This window comes from Lepidochelys kempii, chromosome 2, assembly GCF_965140265.1.
Source record: "Lepidochelys kempii isolate rLepKem1 chromosome 2, rLepKem1.hap2, whole genome shotgun sequence".
Classification (NCBI taxonomy): domain Eukaryota; kingdom Metazoa; phylum Chordata; order Testudines; family Cheloniidae; genus Lepidochelys; species Lepidochelys kempii.
In genome coordinates, this window is record NC_133257.1 from 85,402,203 (window position 1) to 85,418,835 (window position 16,633).

Here is a 16,633-nt window from a genome sequence, read left to right on the forward strand (position 1 = left end):
TCACACCCCAGAACGACTAAAGTTTTAGCGCTCAAAGTGTGTAGTGTAGACACAGCCATAGGAAAAATCATACCCTACTCTACTCCCACCCACAAAGCAGAGGGCAGGGGATGGCACTAAACATTTATATACAAACCCTCTGCATCCGAGATGTGTTAACTGGTGATTCTTATCATGCTTTAGAAATAAACACTGACAAGAAGCAAAGGAAAGGAAGAATACATTGTTTTACTTTTCATCCTAATACACACCTGATGTAGAATCACAAATCATTGTGAGCAACATATTAACCATCTAAGACATGAAACAGCTTTTAAAAGGCTGAATACCCTCTATTAAATTGTAGACCAGGTTTCTGAGTCACATTTAATAGAGTAATAATACTTTTTCACTTATATAGCACCATTTTATCAAGGAACCCAAAATACTTCCAAAAAAGGACAGCATAACTCTTATTATATCTGTGGCATTAAAGAATGAGCAAACCAAGAAAATATTAGACTACATTTGTTTACTATGGAGTATCTCTGACATAAACATCCCAATCCACTGGAAACAATTAGTTAGAAGCTGTTTTTCCTCATCTGTCTTGTTACATATATACTTCTGATGCATGCTCAGCAATATGAAAATTAACCTCTTACCCTGTAGGCCCTCTCACTAATTGGTTTAATGTTGGCCTCGTTCCATTTTCCAGGAACTCCATCAATCACTTCACGGTAGTTCACATAGTAGCCAGTAATTTCAGCTCCGCCAATGATTTTGGGCTGTTTCCATCCTAGCACCATTGAGTCATGAACACTTTCAAGTACAGTGATATCATAAGGTGGAGATGGGGCAGCTGTGTCAACATGAACATAATATGAGTAGGCAGTAATCATTCTACTAGTCAAATGAGCATTTGTCTGGCTTTCTCATCTTGTACTTCTTAGTCAGGAAAATCTCCATTTGTAGTCAATGGAAATTTTGCTAGTGTAAGGAATGCAGGATGAAGGCCTCCATAAGCCCAATAAAAAACTAAGCTATATAAGCATTAGCTATACAGCAGTGTTTGATTTTTGAGAAACAAGCTGATACACAGTGAAAGTGTGTGTCGCAACTGCAGCTCTCATATAAGTGAGCAGGTTTCATTTTCAATGCAGTGAAAAATGAAAAACAAAAACTAACACCATAGCAGACTTACAAAATTTTGGAGATGCAATGATTTGTTTTCTTTTGCTGAAACCAACTTTTTCCCACACTCAATTTTTTCTTTAGTTCCTTTTTTTACCCCATGCTTCCCTGATGAGAAGAGAGGTAATGCAGCACCATCTACTTCCTCATTTTTGGTGTCTTAATGTTATAATGATATCATTGCACCCTTTGGGTAAACTTACCTTACTGAAGGAAAGTGCAGTCATAGACGCAGCTGTATGATCAGAAATAGAAGAGGCCTGTTTCTGGAGCTTACTTTAAAAATATCTGGAGCACAATTTTTTTTTTAAACCAACATAGAAAGCATGAAACTTCAGTCCAACAACTGCACCCACTTCCTTACAATATATCCTACATACATCCCGGTGGAATATTTGTACACAGAGTATTTACCACTGGTCAGCTGTTGGCAATACTTAGGAACTCTTAGTCTCACTTTGGATGTAGCTCAGAATTTTGAAGGACCTCATCTGCTGAATGTTCTTTCAGAATAACACATCATCCAGTCAGCAAAAACTTTATTTTAATTAGTAAAGAAAGCCTGCAGAAAAAAAAAACTATTGCCTTTGAAATCAAGGATAACTATCAATAATTAACTACATTTAATTTAATATATTGTGCAGGAAGCTGTTGCTGAAGTGTATTCAACTGTATGTAGGTATACATTTAGACAGGTGCTCAGATACCACAACGACGGGCATGTATTGCTGGATGATGTATAAGAAAAGTCTAATTGTGTACATATTACAGTAATTTCCCCTGTTTTCTTATTGTCCTGTTTAACAGACTATATCATCTGGTGTCAGCATAGCTCTACTGAGGTAACCAGTTTATACCAGCTGAAGATCTAGCCAAGTGTCCTTAAGTATGGTGGATGCTAAAGTGTTGGTTGCATATAACTGCTGTATGTGCACTTACAAACTTGATGGGTTTTCTCCATTAAACTATTACTGTCAACTGACAAATACAATATATAATATTCACTAGCACTGTGCCTTAAAGTATAAGAAGTCTAAGCATAAATCCACAAAGGAACTCAATATATCTAAAAACAGCAGAGGTGTTCCTACTCACTATCATGTGTAAGCAGAGTTCGGATGAGCTCCACCCTGACACCTGGTGGTGAGGTGTGGCAAATTGTGGAAAAGAACTTCAGGGGCTGATCTCATTTGCATAGGCACACCCACCCCGCCTAGAATGAGACCATAGCTGCCCAAATGGTCACTTTGGCTGCTGTGGGATCCCCAGTGTCTCTGTTATTGGGGCAGGAAGAATAAATTGTTATTACCCTGATTATGGGAACTGTGCTTGGAACTGTACTTGGCCTTTTGTTTTGATGGAGGGACTCGCCATCAACTAAGTAGCACTCGCTAGGCAAGGGTCATGGGTTCCAAAACTGTGAATTGAGAAAGACGGGGAACAGGTGTTAATACTTGGTGGCATGGGCCCCCTGGTGAGGGCCTTACATGCTAATTTCACTTCCTCCTCTCTCCACTGTGGAATATCAGAACTAATTTTGATTCCGTTAGGTGTCTAGTTAAAGGCTGCTGAGCTCACTTTGGGCTAATGGTCCCCCACCATTGAGGCTCCCCTACTACAAGCTGAATTCACAAAAGAGCTGAACTGACTAAGAGCTGAAATCACTGAGTGTTGTGTTAAGTAGTGGGGGAGCCTGAAGATATATTGTGGAGCAGTTCATGGGACGGCAGGAGCTGCTCGTGGGCCACGGACCTAAGCGAAGCAGTTTGTGGGGCGGCTGGTGGAGCGGAGCAGAGTGAAGCCCTATGGAGCTGTGGGGTGGTCAGCTTCAGATCATGTAAGGTGCCCCATACCTCTCTCTTCTCCCGCCCCCCATCTCCACCCAGGTTGGGAGGTAAAGCTTTGCAGATGAACTTTCGAACTCTAGGGCTGCCCTAACCAGGGACAGAGACTTTTGGGTCATTGGACTTTTGGGACTTTGGGTGATTTGGGGTTGCTGGACTCAAGAACCAAAAGGAAAGGGCATGCCCCAATTTGCTTGGGGTGGGTTTTTGCTCATCGGTTGTGTTATGAATCTTGTTGGTGGTGTTTCCCCAACATAATGCCACATTGTTTCTCTCTGTTATTAAAAGGCTTTTGCTACACTCAGACTCTGTGCTTGTGAGAGGGGAGGTATTGCCTCTTGGAGGCGCCCAGCGGCGGTGGTATATATTTGTCCCAGGTCACTGGGTGGGGGCTCGAGCCGGTTTGCATTGTGTTATTGGAATGGAACCCCTAGATATTGAACCCGGCCCTTGTTGCTGCCAACTCTGACGGGCAGAAGGGTTACACATGTAACAATTAACTCACGGGATTTTGTTTCCTTTGTATATAATCTAGAGTCTGAATATCCACACTCCTTATAGAGAATGAACTGCTGGCAGGTGTTAAAAATCCCTCTGACTATGCAATACAAGCTTTCAGAGTAGCAGCCGTGTTAGTCTGTATTCGCAAAAGAAAAGGAGTACTTTGTTAGTCTCTAAGGTGCCACAAGTACTCCTTTTCTTTTGCGAATACAAGCTTTGTTGCTATCCCCAGAAATACCACCAAAGTGATTTAGAAGTCATGATATTTTTGGATACATAAGTGTAATATATAAAGTAAAGTAAAGCAAGCTATTAAATTAGTAAATGACTTTAAATGTTTTGCTGTCAACAGACACAATGTATGGGAAATGGTCCCCCATACCATTCCATGCATAATGACCCTTAATGAAAAGCTGAGTATGTAAATGGATCTGATGGAAGATGCATCATCGGTGAGAATGTCCATTGTGACTTGGATGATAAGAGATGAAAATTGTCTGAGATGAATGTGCTGAAATGGTGAAATCTGTTTATGAGCTCTCACCTATATCTTCCTTCTCTTTCATTTTCTCCAATGCCAAAGGATCCCCAGGTTGAGTCTTACTTGCCTGCTTAGCAGCTCCCTTCTGTGGTGAAGGTGTAGGAACATTCTTAACCGTTTCTCTTACTTCACTGACTCCTGTACTCCCCAGCTTATCAGAGCTACTGGGTAGCACGTGTCTGTTAAATTTAGCATTGCATTTTAGCAAAGCATCTGTGTCAAAGATAGGCTGGAAGGACTCATGCATGCCTTCCCAGGAGGTAGTGTAGTCTGTTAGTCCACCAGCTTTACCACTCAGTTCAGGACACACACCATGAAGCAATCCTCCCCCTGTAATTGCCAGAAAATAACAGACATTTTGAATTAGACATCATTCCTTTTTCTTCATTTATTCAACAGAATGAAGAAATGGCCACAAAGAACACAGGCAGGACATGAACAAACATGATTTTTGCAGACATTACGATATGCTTCGACTCACGAGAAATGTGAAAAGCATAGAGTACCTCCCAACCTTCTCATTACAAGTAACTCTTTTTTTAATGGTATATATTTTACAGCACAGATGTGACAGTCCATATTCTGGAAAGCTAATAGAAGCAAAGTGATTGTCACTTGCCACACTTCTTTTAAGATTAGACCCTTTAACCCATATCTATGATCGTTTCAGCTCATCTTTAGAAGTGCCTCTGTGCCACACTTCTGAGGTTGGGAGGTATGTCAGTTTGATACAAATAGAGTTAGAATGTTGAAAACATACAATTTATTCTGGTTCAGTGAGTTCATTAGTCTCCTTATGTTAGTTCAGGCAGTGGCAAAACAGAAATAGCTCATCATCAGTATGGCGGATGCACAGGGTTTTAGGAGGTTTACAGAAGAGAACGACAGCATTATTAGTAGGTTCAGGTATGAAAATAAATCAAGCCGTTAGATATAGGAACTGACTTTACGCAGGATGATGTGTATTAGAGGTGATTTATATCACACTATGAAATTAGACTGGCATTCCACTTTTCAGTGAACTATGACGTGAACTTAACAGCGTTTTCATACAGTGGTTCATGAATAACATCTGAGGAAGCCTGGATGGTGAAGATGAACAATCTACATGTGCGCAGTGACTGAGTGACTGCAAAAGTATGGCTGTGAAGCATTACACATGATATGACCAATGGGAAAAATCATTATCTGTGGACAATACTGTAAAACAATATAATTAGTTACAAATATTTGCTGAAAAAAACTTTCTGGAATCATTCAAATTTTTGTTTACTATTGACCATGGCAATGGAACATAGCTTACCAATGGCTGCTTTGACTTCAATAGCCTCTGATTCCTGTGAATATTCACTGAGTCCAGCCGCATTAACAGCTCTGACTCGGAAAATGTAGTTCTCACCAGTGAGGAGTCCATGGCAAATGAATCTAAAGCAAAACAGTAAAGGAACACTTAGAAAACTCCTACCCCGCTGTAGTGAATGGGAGTTTGCCATTGACCTGAGTGGGGCCAGGATTTCACCCCTGAAGTATCTGTATTGCAGTGAGACAACATACGAAGGAGACTTGGATATCAGCAGGAAGGCTGATATGAAATTCTATTTCAAGGAAGCAAATAGGTATGTTTCAATAGTAATGTCTGGAAATGACTGTCAAACCGATCTGTATGTGAGCAGTTCTTATGCTAATTTAAGGGTTCTGTCTCATAAAAGTGAGGCTTATGGAAATGTGCAAACAGAGGTGAAATATGGAAAAATAAAATGAGCATGTTGCTTTTTGTGAAGAAGTTAATGATAATTTCTCCTTTTAAAAATGAAATATTCGTTTACTTGCCATATTAACCCAATCCTATGGGATTGATCTTGCACAGCCCAGGTATAGATGGCAGGGCAGGGATAAGTACAAGGTATAATGTGATGGGCAGGATAAGGAGCACTTCTCAGTAAGCAATCAATTACTTCTGCCTACTAGCAGGAGAAAGGTCAATGGGGAAGCTGCAGCAGTCGACCTACCACAGTGAAGACACCACGGCAAGTAGCTCTAAGTATGTTGACTTCAGCTACGCTATTTTCGTAGCTGAAGTTGCGTAACTTAGACAGACTTAGCTTGCCCCCACCCACCCCCAGTGTAGACCAGGCCTTAACTGCACCCACACGTAGCCTCTGCTCACGCTTGTACTTTCCAACGGGTACATCACAAAGATTTGTAGGACCTAGACCTATGTCTGCTTCAGTGCCATGCTTATAATGCTAGGTGTAACGTTATGTGGTTAGTATGAGTTTCTGCTATAATCTGTCTTCAACCATACTTGAAAAATTACAATAAACCATGAAAGTTACAGTAAATATAGAGAATAAGAGCAGAAAAAAGATGTCAGAATTTCAACTTCAATTTCTTGCTTCTAAACATCACACAGTAACCTCCTTAACGTTTAAATAGAGGAGTCAGTAGTGGACAAGAAGGTTGATGTACATTTTTACCCATGCAACATCTTCATTACACTATAGGATAATAAATAGCATTGGTTGTAAGCACTTCACGGCAGGGAACATCTTTTACTCGGTCTCTCTAAAGTCCTCAATACAACGAAGGCACCTCAATGCTGACTGGAACCTAGGCACTCTAATAATAATTCTCTATCATGGTGGCTAATGATTGTAAAGTTAGCAATGTTAATCAGGTACTATTATAAGTCATAATAAGCCAGACCTGGCTTTCAATTACAACATAAATATTCAATAACTCCCTTGAATTCAATGGAATTTCTCTGGATTTACAGCAGTGTAACGAGAATCAGATCAGAATTTGCTAATTAAGGGCCTGATTCTTAGATTCTTACACAGGCAAAATTGCTATTGAGCCAAATTTTGGTTTAATTTATGAAGGTGTAAATCTGGAGTAACTTCATTGATTGACAGAATGAATTTAGTATGAATAAAGGATGTGAGTTCTGTATGAAAGGAATTAGTACATTTGCAATGTAGCATGAAATTTTCTAATGTGCTCATGAGTCTCTTTGATGATGAAAGTGAAACATCAGTGACAGGAAGGGCAGTTGGAGGGAAAGCAGACATATCCTGGTGTCATATTAGTTATACAGTTCTAGAAATATTTACCATTGCCCTTCAAAATGGAGAGCTTTGCTCCCTAACATTATGCAATCTAGTTTTCTAAGTTTGCAAGATCACTCATTCTTTATCTTACTATTTTGTACTATTGTACAATAGCTAGACTATTTGTTACTCTTGTTCTTGCCTTGCTTGCTGCCACTTCCCTTTTTGTTAGTTACACTTACTTGTTGCCTCTGAATTAAAATTAGATTGTAAGTTTCTTGGGGTCAGAGACCATGATTTAATATATGTTTGTATAGCACCTAGTGCAATGTGGCCCCAATCTTGATTCAGACCTTAGTTTGCTACCACAATACTAGTACTACTATTATTGTTATAGCCATAAAGTATGTAAACCAGCAAACAAACTTGCCATGCTGGGGGACCAGCAAACCTGCCTTCCATGTTTTTATATCCACTACCTTGTGCCTTTCACTGGATTGTTATTGCTTGGTTCCCAATGGCCAGATCCAGCTATGCTTGCTTCTATGTAATACCCAACCAATTCCTTGGCATCTTTAGATTCTGTCCAAGTGACAACCACTGAAGTATCTGTATTCCTGGTTGGTATAATACGGCCAGGGACTTTGGGAATATCTGGGGGGACAAACAAAAATAAATTAGTAACTAATAAAGGTAAAATTTACCAACATAAAAATAAGGATCACATTGTGCTCTTGATTATGAAAGTGTGAATCCAAGCAACTCCAGTGACTTCATCTGAGTTTCTGTACTCCAGATTTACACTAGTGTAACTCTGAGTAGAATTCAGCCCTCAACTTTTAAAGCTTCTAAAGTAGCCAAGGTTACTCTATTGTGGCTACTATCTTGGATTTTCCTCCACAAGAAGAAGTCCCTGTATCAACTTTAGAAATATAAGATTTAGTTTTGTTTTAGATTGCATAATTTGATAAAATAAAAACAACTAGGGCTGGTCAGATTTGGAAATTCTTTTCTGTGAAAAATTTCAAATGAAATAAAACAGTTTTTATCCAAAAAAATTGCCCATTTTTTATTATTTGTGGTCTTTGCAGTTATTTGCATGATTATTTGTAGTCATTGATGCCCTTGGTCAGCATCTGCCACCTCAATATATACAAAAGGACCCACAATTCAAGTCAGAATGAACAATAAAAAAAAAAAAAAATCACTGTCTAGCGTTCAGAGTTGTGTCAGTTATGGAGCATCCATGTGTCTGCTTCAAGCAAAATAATTACTGGATGCTCTTAAAGGGTAGCCACAGACACAGGATAATATGTCTGACTATACACTTACCAAGTTTGTCACCCACCACAGTAGCTTCAGTTGCTTCTGAGGGCTCACCAACGCCAGCGGAATTACAACAGCGAACACGGAAACGATAAGATTTCCCTTCAGCCAAGTCAAAAACAGCAAAGCGAGGAGACTTTACAGGGATTTCAGTGTTCACTCTCTGCCAGTTCTCTGTGCCTGCAATACACTGCATTCAAAACAAGAAACAGCCATTAGGACAGAGCTATTCAATGCACAGAACTTAGTAGACAATCTAGACTGCCAAGAAGTTCCATCTGACTGCCAACCCCACAGCTATTATGGAAGATGGGGAGCTACATTCTTCTTGGCCAGGCCTCAGAATGAATAAATAGACTTCCCACCTCATGAGTCCTCCAAGTGATCACCTATTCCTAGAGGCTTCTGTTTTCACTATGTCATAGCTGATACATCCTAGAATTCTTTGTGTGTAGGAAATACTGCCACTGCTAGGACCAATTCTGCATCATATCCAGTGCTCCAGTCCTTGCTCTGGCTGTAGAATTTTCAGGAGGGGAAAAGAAGCATCTTTCCCAGAAAGGACTCCAGTACCATCAGAGGGGCAAAGCAGTAACATCACCACAGTGCTTCTTGGAGCTCCATGGCCACTCCAGAGCATCCTTTGAGGGTGGACTGCAGTATAGAATGCACTAGCAATGTGCAGTCCCTGCTTTCTTCTAAATGCAGAGAATGTGATTGTTGGAGGCTGCTGTGAGGGGCTGCAAAGTAGAGGTGGTTCCTTGCACTTTCTCCCTTCCCCTACGTACTAGGTCATGATCAGCCACCATCTGGCCTTGATTTTTTAGGGGGGGGGAAAAAAAGCAAGTGCATTGTATTTGTGGCTGATGCTTGTTCCAGGTGGCCAGAAGTACTGCATATGATGAACACCTCTGCTGCCAATATTATTGAGAAAATAAAGAATATGTTCTCTCCATGTGGATTACCTGAAGGTTCTCAATTTGTTTGAGGAATTTCAAATATTCCTCAGAAAAACATCAGTAGCACACATCACATCTGCTGCCTGTCACCCTGTATTCAATGGGCTAGCACAACACTTTCTTGTGCAGACACTTAAAGGGCACAAAGGTGAAAAATGGAAGGAGAACCCTGCCACGCTGTGTTGCAGATTTTCTTCTGTCATGTATACCACAGTTCGCTGTACAGAAAATTCATCATTCTTTCAATGTACTTTGCTAATTAGATTTGATTTACTAGATTTCACAAGCTGAATGAGAAACAACACAGAGTAGAGAACCCACAAGGTATGTCTCCCATGATTTTACGCCTAGACCAGTAAGGGAACAAAGGAGGGAAAACAAGCATTGTCAGAAGGGTTTGGGGGAGCAGCAACCGACCTGGAAGAGCTAAAAGGGGAGAAAATTAAGAATTACATTGGCCAGCAAGTACAACATAAAGATTAAAGAAAGAGAGGGCACTAAAATTAAGACTGATGATTGTGTATGACTGCAAAAGAAATGTGTTGTGCTTGTTATCAGCTTGAAGAAGTAGTTAATGAAAATGTTATTATAGAGGATGAATATGAGGATACAGATGAAGAAGGAAAGGAAGAGTTGATGCCAAATGGCCCTCTTGAGGAACATCTCCACCCACAGTGTGAACCCAGACCTCCCACAAGACTAGCCCTATTTATACAGGTGTGGTATCTATATGATTCTGCTTTCCCTGTACTGCACCCTTATGTAGAAAATCTCTCTGCCTATCTGCTAGAAGGTGGGCCCATGATGTAGTTCAAGCGAGAGGCACACTCTGCTTTAACTTTAGTGGAAATTTTATCTTTGTTCTTTTTTTCTCTGCGGTTTTCCTTAAATCAACAGTAAAAGTCATCTAGACTGAGTGCACACGTTTTGCTCTTTGAATATGGAAAAGACAATAGTCTGAAGGTCTCAGTGTAAAGTAGCTTGGGAAGATTAGACAAGATGGCAGAGCAAACTTTTAAGAAGAAGATGACACTTCACTTTACTTTGATGCCGCGATTTTACCTTTTCCACAAAGTACATGACACCCTCATGACCCCGTTCTCCAGGGGGTTTCCAGCTGAGCACAACATAGTTCTTGGTGGCTTCAATAACATGGAGGTCTGAAGGCGGGCCAGGAACAACACCCTCTGTAGAACATGACAGAAGAGAAGGAAGTTTATGTTTGAATCAGGTAGGTAGGCTAGCCGAGTCCCTAGCCCTGCCCCCAGGTGCTCCTGAGAAAATATCAATAGATTTATTTCTGTCAGGTCAGACAATTTCAAAGCTGAGTGATTTTTAAAATTCCTCAAAATGTTCACTGACTTACTTGAATTTCTGAATGATTATCCTGATGAAAGCATACATCAAGTATCTCATGCAGATCCCACTGTTTTGGAGTCTGATTTCTTTAAAAAATAGCAGAGTTAAAAATATCTAAATACCATTTCTGAATTTGCATAAATTGTTTTCATGTTTATTTATTTGGACCTGAAGAATATAAATCATGACAGCTAAATTCAGAGGTATTTTAAGCTACAGAGATTTTAACTGTAAAGGACTTTGGGCCTGATCCAAAGCCCATTGAAGTCAGTGAGAGTCTTTCCACTGACTTCAATCAGCATCACGTCAGACCTTTTTGAGAGAAGGTACGTGTTTACCTGCAGGTTCTTCCTCAGTGACAATAATCTGTCCTGTCCAGGGAGCAGAAGGATGACCTGAAATAGAGAGTGGAGTTATCATAGGAGTGAGACAGATCAGAAACTGTTTTGAAAATAATGAAAAAGTAACTAATTTATTATTTCAGAGTATCCGATGAAGTGAACTGTAGCTCACGAAAGCTTATGCTCAAATAAATGTGTTGGTCTCTAAGGTGCCACAAGTACTCCTTTTCTTTCATTTATTATTCAGAACAAATGGTTGGAATTACATAAGATTTATGTAATCTCCATCTAAGATATTTAATGTTCTGGACAAAACTTTTAAAAAATGATTTTAGAGTAATTATTCAAATGTCAGTTTAAAAACCAACAACAAAAACCATACACATAGTATTTAAGAAATCCTGGACACATCTGGTAGTGCACTGCAATCCATTAGCAGCACTGTAAGCCTCCTTTATTTGTACCAAGAAAACTAAACTGTGCCAGCAAGGTTTCAATAATGAAAATGGACTATATTAACAGAAGGCCAGATCAAAAGCTTGAGTCCATTATCCAGCAGATGGACTGGTTGAAGACATTTTATTCTAACTGGCAGAAATCCTGCAATGGTTTTAGATTGACCCAGGAACTGGGAAAGCCTCCCAGATTTTCTCACTGCCAGTCCAGTGCATTGTTCTGCCTGTTAGACTATTAAACTGCTCAATGCACTTTCACCTTGGAGTAGCAGATCTCCTCACAGATGAAAGTCAGATCTGCTGAATTACTTTTCTGAATTGCTGTCAGGGCCATGAAAGGTGGAAGGGAGGGAAGAAAAGAAGGGGATTGAAGAGAAGATCATCCAGGAGTAAGACAGACTAAGCGAGGGGAAGCATGGAGGTGAGGAAGGGGAGAGACAACAAAGAGGAGGGGAGTATGTTATGTAGACCTGGCTTCCTACTCATGGACAAGCTCCTCACTCATTTCATGTCTTGCCTTTCTCCCCAGCAAGAAAACAATAGAACAATGCCTCCCAAGCCCCAGGTTGTATGACTGCTCAGAGCTCAAGTATGAAACTGCAGAAAAACCTGAGAGTCTCTGGATTAAGTTTAGAAGCCTGAGCAACAAGGGTGATGTATTGGTGGGAGTCTGCTATAGACCACCGGACCAGGGGGATGAGGTGGACGAGGCTTTCTTCCGGCAAGTTGCAGAAGCTACTAGATCGCATGCCCTGGTTCTCATGGGAGACTTCAATCATCCTGATATCTGCTGGGAGAGCAATACAGCGGTGCACAGACAATCCAGGGAGTTTTTGAAAAGTGTAGCAGACAATTTCCTGGTGCAAGTGCTGGAGGAACCAACTAGGGGCGGAGCTCTTCTTGACCTCCTGCTCACAAACCAGGAAGAACTAGTAGGGGAAGCAAAAGTGGATTGGAACCTGGGAGGCAGTGACCATGAGATGGTCGAGTTCAGGATCCTGACACAAGGAAGAAAGGAAAGCAGTAGAATACGGACCCTGGACTTCAGAAAAGCAGACTTTGACTCCCTCAGGGAACTGATGGGCAAGATCCCCTGGGAGAATAACATGAGGGGGAAAGGAGTCCAGGTGAGCTGGCTGTATTTTAAAGAATCCTTATTGGGGTTATAGGGACAAACCATCCCTATGTGTAGAAAGAATAGTAAATATGGCAGGCGACCAGCTTGGCTTAACAGTGAAATCCTTGCTGATCTTAAACACAAAAAAGAGGCTTACAAGAAGTGGAAGATTGAACAAATGACCAGGGATGAGTATATAAATATTGCTCAGGCATGTAGGAATGGAATCAGGAAGGCTAAATCACACCTGGAGTTGCAGCTAGTGAGGGATGTTAAGAGTAACAAGAAGGGTTTCTTCAGGTATGTTGGCAATAAGAAGAAAGCCAAGGAAAGTGTGGGCCCCTTATTAAATGAGGAAGGCAACCTAGTGACAGAGGATGTGGAAAAAGCTAATGAACTCAATGCTTTTTTTGCCTCTGTCTTCACGAACAAGGTCAGCTCCCAGACTACTGCACTGGGCAGCACAGCATGGGGAGGAGGTGGCCAGCCCTCTGTGAAGGTAGAAGTGGTTCGGGACTATTTAGAAAAACTGGACGTGCACAAGTCCATGGGGCCGGATGCGTTGCATCCGAGAGTGCTGAAGGAATTGGCAGATGTGATTGCTCAGCCATTGTCCATTATCTTTGAAAACACATGGCGATCGGGGGAAGTCCTGGAAGATTGGAAAAAGGCTAATGTAGTGCCCATCTTTAAAAAAGGGAAGAAGGATGATCCTGGGAACTACAGGCCGGTCAGCTTCACCTCAGTCCCCGGAAAAATCATGGAGCATGTCCTCAAGGAATCAATTCTGAAGCACTTAGAGGAGAGGAAAGTGATCAGGAACAGTCAGCATAGATTCACCAAGGGAAAGTCATGCCTGACTAATCTAATTGCCTTCTATGATGAGATAACTGGTTCTGTGGATGAAGGGAAAGCAGTGGACGTGTTATTCCTCGACTTGAGCAAAGCTTTTGACACGGTCTCCCACAGTATTCTTGTCAGCAAGAAGTATGGGCTGGATGGATGCACTACAAGGTGGGTAGAAAGTTAGCTAGATTGTCAGGCTCAATGGGTAGTGATCAATGGCTCCATGTCTAGTTGGCAGCCAGTATCTAGCGGAGTGCCCCAAGGGTCTGTCCTGGGGCCGGTTTTGTTCAATATCTTCATTAATGGTCTGGAGGATGGTGTGGATTGTACCCTCAGCAAGTTTGCAGATGACACTAAACTGGGAGGAGTGGTAGATATGCTGGAGGTAGGGATAGGATACAGAGGGACTTAGACAAATTGGAGGATTGGGCCAAAAGAAATCTGATGAGGTTCAACAAGGACAAGTGCAGAGTTCTGCACTTAGGACGGAAGAATCCAATGCACCGCTACAGACTAGGGACCTAATGGCTAGGCAGCAGTTCTGCAGAGAAGGACCTAGGGGTGACAGTGGATGAGAAGCTGGATATGAGTCAACAGTGTGCCCTTGTTGCCAAGAAGGCCCATGGCATTTTGGGGTGTATAAGTAGGGGCATTGCCAGCAGATCGAGGGACGTGATCATTCCCCTCTATTCGACATTGGTGAGGCCTCATCTGGAGTACTGTGTCCAGTTTTGGGCCCCACACTACAAGAAGGATGTGGATAAATTGGAGAGAGTCCAGCGAAGGGCAACAAAAATGATTAGGGGACTGGAACACATGACTTATGAGGAGAGGCTGAGGGAACTGGGATTGTTTAGTCTACGGAAGAGAAGAATGAGGGGGGATTTGATAGCTGCTTTTAACTACCTGAAAGGTGGATCCAAAGAGGATGGATCTAGACTATTCTCAGTGATAGCAGATGACAGGACAAGGAGTAATGGTCTCAAGTTGCAGTGGGGGAGTGAAAACTTTTTCACTAGGAGGGTGGTGAAACACTGGAACGCGTTACCTAGGGAGGTGGTGTAATCCTCTTCCTTAGAAGTTTTTAAGGTCAGGCTTGACAAAGCCCTGGCTGGGATGATTTAGTTGGGATTGGTCCTGCTCTGGGCAGGGGGTTGGACTAGATGGCCTCCAGAGGTCCCTTCCAACTCTGTTATTCTATGATTCTATTATTTCTATGAACTCCTCTCTGAGCAAGGTGGCGATTAACTTTCCTGGGCCTTTAGAGCCCGAGCCTTTCTCTAACATTTCCTTTTTTAAATTTCAAGTGGGGTATTTTGATCATCTGACTAAAGCACTGGCCGGCAACCCCTGTGGCATCACTCCTGTGGCTCTGCATGCCATTTGAACAACTGAAAACAGGGTTCAGTACAGTATTTCCCTCATCTTGACTTGTTTTAATTACAAAAACTTCGGAGTAGAGTGGGAAGAACTGGACTTTAGGCTTGTGTTTCAGCATGGGGTGGATACTTGGAAGTAAAAATAAACATTTAAATGAAAATCTACCATCAGTGCTTGGAAGTCCTTTTTGTCACTGAAAGAGCAAAACTGGCAGTCCACAGGATAAGGACTGTGCCTCACAAAACATTAACTTTCAAGTAAAGAGTTTGAGCTTGATTATCCACTGGCCTACTCGTTTTATGTGGGTGTGACTCCATGGCTTTGATAGAATTAGGCCCCCTTACCTGCTACACAGCAAGAGACTATTCATGGAATCTGCCAATAAAACCAAAGCAGCACTCTCCAGGCAACTGCTCTGCTCCTTTTTTCAATTTCCTGTAAGTACACAGCTTTGTACTTCAGATAATAGAAGACAAGCTTTGGTGAGAAGATTCAGCCTTCAAGCTTGGGGGGGTTTCTTGGTAAATCCAAGTTTACAAAACATCTTTTGTTTTTGCATTGCTCCCTCTTGTGGAAACTTTGAGGGCTTACAAAACAAATGTGCATATATTCTTGCAGGAGATAAAATTTCTTAAGCCTCTGAGGGCAGTGGCTCTTAACCTTTCCAGACTAATGTACACTTTTTAGGAGTCTGATTTGTTTTGCGTACCCCAAGTTTCACCTCACTTAAAAACTACTTGCTTACAAAAATACATAAAAGACATAAAAATTTGAAAGTGTCACAGTGCACTATTACCAAAAAATTGCTTACTTTCTCATTTTTATCATTTGGAATATAAATATAGTACTTGCATTTCAATGTATAGTATATTGAGCAATATAAACAAGTAATTGTCTATATGAAATTGTGGTTTGTATTGACTTCGCTAGTGCTTTTTATGTAGCCTGGTGTAAAACTAGGCAGATATCTAGATGAGTTGATGTACTTCATGGAAGACCTCTGCATGCCCCCAGCGATATGCGTACCCCTAGTTGTCTTAGGGAATATATTGAAAAACTCTTACTTCTAAGCCTAGCTCTGTCGGCAGGATCCAGAGCTGCCACAGGCTCAGAAACCCGGGACGGTATGCTAATTCCAGCTTTATTCACAGCCCGGACTCGAAATATATAGGAGCGACCTTCTATCAAACCCGTGACAGGGAAACGAGCAAACTTCACCGGAGTCTCATTGCACTGGGACCAGTGAGTGGTGCCAACCTCACATCTGAAAAAACAAAAATGTCAAGAAATATTGAAGAGGGAAAGAGAAAGAGAACTCTGAGCACACACCCCTAATACTCCAAACAGCTGTTCATGTACATTGTTGATCCTACCAGCCTGCCTAGCAGCTTCACATCTTGCCAACATAAAAACACCCTCACAAAGCGCTAAGGGCTCAAGTGCCTTATGTGAATGCTGGCATTAAATCCCCTGCAGCTGCATTGCTTCTTTCCTGAGATAGAGAAAAAGAAACGTAACGCTATTCACTGATTAAACACTTTAAAGTGTGCCTCAGGATTTTCAATGAGAGTTTCAGATTCAGCATGGGAAATGAAACACACAACTCCCCTTCCTGTTTATAGGCGATGAACTCCTCTGCCTTTGCACTGAAAATTTACATCCTCTACTGAACATCCAGCAAATATAATTGGCTTCATGGGACATAAAAACATATGCTGTGTGTTCTGTGACAAGATGGATA

The 16,633-nt window shown here is 41.4% G+C and overlaps 1 protein-coding gene across 1 annotated transcript in view; it reads right to left on the reverse strand.

Moving 5' to 3' along the window:
• MYOM1 (myomesin 1) overlaps positions 1-16,633 on the reverse strand; it is a 99,777-nt gene that overhangs the window by 38,657 nt on the left and 44,487 nt on the right. The window contains exons 12-19 of the mRNA XM_073331468.1: positions 15,957-16,156; positions 11,092-11,148; positions 10,457-10,581; positions 8,442-8,625; positions 7,589-7,763; positions 5,363-5,484; positions 4,063-4,389; positions 645-841 (exon numbers count right to left, since the gene is read on the reverse strand). Coding sequence (XP_073187569.1) covers positions 645-841; positions 4,063-4,389; positions 5,363-5,484; positions 7,589-7,763; positions 8,442-8,625; positions 10,457-10,581; positions 11,092-11,148; positions 15,957-16,156 — 1,387 coding nt within the window. The remainder of the gene's footprint in view (positions 1-644; positions 842-4,062; positions 4,390-5,362; positions 5,485-7,588; positions 7,764-8,441; positions 8,626-10,456; positions 10,582-11,091; positions 11,149-15,956; positions 16,157-16,633) is intronic.